This window comes from Notolabrus celidotus, unplaced genomic scaffold (assembly GCF_009762535.1).
Source record: "Notolabrus celidotus isolate fNotCel1 unplaced genomic scaffold, fNotCel1.pri scaffold_177_arrow_ctg1, whole genome shotgun sequence".
Classification (NCBI taxonomy): Eukaryota; Metazoa; Chordata; class Actinopteri; order Labriformes; family Labridae; genus Notolabrus; species Notolabrus celidotus.
Genome location: NW_023260040.1, coordinates 46,894 through 50,439, shown reverse-complemented (window position 1 = coordinate 50,439; position 3,546 = coordinate 46,894). Strand labels below are relative to the sequence as shown.

The 3,546-nt window shown below is 50.6% G+C and overlaps 1 protein-coding gene across 1 annotated transcript in view; it reads left to right on the top strand.

Annotated features, from left to right (window-relative positions):
- The window catches only part of LOC117808918 (myelin transcription factor 1-like protein), a 32,238-nt gene that overhangs the window by 7,198 nt on the left and 21,494 nt on the right, over positions 1-3,546 (top strand). The window contains exon 2 of the mRNA XM_034678583.1: positions 2,643-3,284. Within this exon, the coding sequence (XP_034534474.1) occupies positions 2,643-3,284 (642 nt within the window). The remainder of the gene's footprint in view (positions 1-2,642; positions 3,285-3,546) is intronic.

Genomic DNA, 3,546 nt, shown 5'->3' with positions numbered 1-3,546 from the left:
CTGTTGCCGCTGGAGTCCAGCACGTCCGTATCAGCAGGAGGACGTCTACGGCAGCTCAGAGGAATCTACGAGACAAGGGAGCTCAGGGACTCCAGAAAGGTCTATGGTTAGTAACTTTAATGGGACAGGAAGAGTTAAAGTAAGTGATGAAGGGGTTGGGGGGAAGGGGGTGAGCTAGGATCCCAGTGTGTCAGTGTACCAGTTCCCCCGGCAGTCTAGGCCTATAGCAGCATGACTAAGACCTGGTCCAAGCCTGATCCAGCTCTAACTAAGACCTGGTCCAAGCCTGATCCAGCTCTAACTATAAGCTTTATCAAAAAGGAAAGTTTGAAGCCTACTCTTAAAAGTAGAGAGGGTGTCTGCCTCCCGGACCCTGACTGGTAGATGATTCCAAAGGAGAGGGGCCTGATAACTGAAGGTTCTACCTCCCATACTACTTTTAGAGACTTTAGGTACGATGAGCAGGCCTGCATGTTGGGAGCGTAGAGTTCTAGAGGGGTAATAGGGCACTATGAGCTCTTTAAGATACGAGGGTGTCTGATTTTTAAGAGCTTTGTAGGTTAAAAGAAGGATTTTAAATTCTATTCTACATTTTATTGGGAGTCAGTGTAGAGAAGCTAACACTGGAGAGATGTGCTCCCTCTTCCTAGTTCTAGTCAGGACTCGAGCTGCAGCGTTTTGAACTAGCTGAAGAATCTTTAGAGACTTATTGGGGCAGCCTGATAAGAGGGAGTTACAGTAATCTAACCTGGAGGGAACAAATGCATGGACTAGTTTTTCTGCGTCGCTTTGAGACAGGAAGTGTCTAATTTTAGAAATATTGCGCAAGTGAAAATAGGCTGACTTTGAGATTTGCTGAATTTAGGAGTTGAAGGATAAAATACATAAATCAACCAAGACCAAGACATGCCCGAGACCAGAGCGCACAGAGACCAAGACTAGTGGATATCTTGTTATCCCACATGTAGGCAGTTATTTAATCAGGATGTTTGATTCTTTGTTACTTTTATCCTTTGTTTAAAAAATGCATTTGTTACTCTGACCGCGGCAGGAGAGTCTCAAAGATTCCACACACTAATACAGTGAGGTTCACAAATTACAAACAGCTGATAAATACAGACTGAACAGTTTTTTAAATGTAACAAGATACAAATGAATCTTATGTTTGTGGATTTTTATTACATATCTATAAAACAATCAATGTTTGTGTGTGAATCAGAAATACGTTTGTGAGACCGTTCTGACTCTGAACCTTTCAGACGACGTCAGACTTTCTCAAGAAACACATCCAATAAAACAAAAAGAGAAAAGAGAAAAGAAACTTTACATTTCACACCATTTCCATGTTAACAGAGTCCACATGCTTCACAGTATTAAAGACTGACTGAGGGCCCGGGTGGACTTTCTCTAGACCCTCTTCAGAAAACCTCTCCTCCTCTTCTGGAGGGTTTTAAATATTCCTCCCTCGTTCTCCTGCACGGCGCCGCCAGGTGTCAAAAACCAAATATTTGCAAAAAGCCTCCAGAGTTATTACACACACACACACAGAGCTGACACACACACACACACAGAGCTGGCACACACACACACACAGAGCTGACACACACACACACACACACACAGAGCTGAGTGTGTGAAGATGTGTGCATGTGGCTGCAGGTTGATGATCATGGAGGGAGTTAATGTTGAGTTGGAGTAAAGGATGCTTGGTCGTGAGTTATGATCTCTGGGGTCACATGAGGTCACTTTCAGGAGAGAGTCTCACAGGTTGAATCTCTGATCTGAGATGCGTTCAGGCAGACGGTCTGAGAGTCCTCCGTGCTCGATGCCGTGAATCTTCCTCTCAGAGAGTCGACATGAACTTTAATAAGAAAGAGGAAAGCACAAAAAAAACACACTTTATCAGAGACATGAGCGCAGCATGGATGCAGATCCACTTTAAGACGGGGACTCTGATCCTAATGTGGGTCAAGCTGGTGTCAGTCTGGGTCTGCACGGGGATCTGGATCTGCAGCCTGACAGGAGGAGGATGACGAGCAGATGCTCTGTTCTCTCTCTCTCCCTCGATCACTCCCCCCAAACACCCCCAGTGTCCTCAATCGCTTCTGACAGCGCCTCACGAATAATCGGGAGAAGAGCTCTGCTGAGTTATGAACTCCCCCCTCCCTCCCTCCCTCCCCTCCCTCCCTCCCCTCCCTCCCTCCCTCCCTCCCTCCCTCCTCTCCCCACTCGCCTCCTCGTCTCGGTGGACGTATCACATGCGCTCCGCCTCGCCTGCTCCTCCTGAGAATATTTCTGGCTCCTGAATGGGAGCGCCTCACTCCCTCTCTCAGTCCTCTGCTCTGGTCCCCGTCCCTGAATCCTCCTTGGGGCCTCCTGGTTGTGTGTTTCTGTGAGTAAACAGAGGATGATGATTGGGAGGGATGGAGAGGATGTATTCAGAAGTCTAAGAGAGGAGTCAGTGAGAGCTCCTGTGTTTGATTCTCTAAATGAACAGATGGTTTATTATCTTCAGAATGAATCTGGTGTTTCTGACCGCTGGCCGTCTGTTTGAGCCGTTAATGGATGTAAACCCTGAGAGTCTGAGCGCCGTGTCCCGGCTGGGATGTGAGTTTTCGGTGTGGGTACCTGAGCGCTGACAGAGCTGTGTTCTGTGTTTCAGTAGAGAACCACTACAAACCAGGAGGACAATCAAAGCTGCTTCCCCTTCAGAAGGACGACAACAACAACAGCTGCCCCGTCGGCGCCGGGATCGGCACCGGAGAGGAGTACGAGAACTACGACGAGCTGGTCGCCAAGTCGCTCCTCACCCTGGGGAAGATCGCCGAGGACGCCGCCTACCAGGCCATGACCGAGTCTGAGATGAACAGCAACTCCTCCAACAGCGCCGGAGAGGACGACGACGACGACGAAGACGACGGCAGCGATCAGGGCGACAGGAAGGGCGAGCTGAGCGTGGACCTGGACAGCGACGTGGTGAGGGAGACGGTGGACTCCCTGAAGCTGTTGGCGCAGGGTCACGGCGCCATGCTGCCGGAGGACGGGTACCCCGAGGGCGCCATGGTGGACCAAGGCAGACACGCTAACGGGCAGCTCAGGGTCCAGGCGGACGAGAGCGAGGAGGAGGTCTGTCTCAGCAGCCTGGAGTGTCTGAGGAACCAGTGCTTCGATCTGGCTCAGAAACTGAGCGAGACGCAGACGTCCGACCGGCCCATCCTGCACGCCCTGCACCACCAGCAGCTCCAGAACCCTGCAGACCACCAGCTGGTCCATCACCTGAGCAGGTACGCTACCTACAGGTAGTCTCAGTCCAGGTCCACAGCTTCTCTCTGACTTCATGTAATCAGAGAGGTCTCAGTCAGGATGCATGGAGGGACCGGTCTGAGGCTGACATGAGGAGCACTGGTCTCCTCTGTGTCTCCTCTGTGTCTCCTCAGTGTCTCCTCAGTCTCTCCTCTGTGTCTCCTCTGTGTCTCCTCTGTGTCTCCTCTGTCTCCTCAGTCTCTCCTCTGTGTCTCCTCTGTGTCTCCTCTGTGTCTCCTCAGT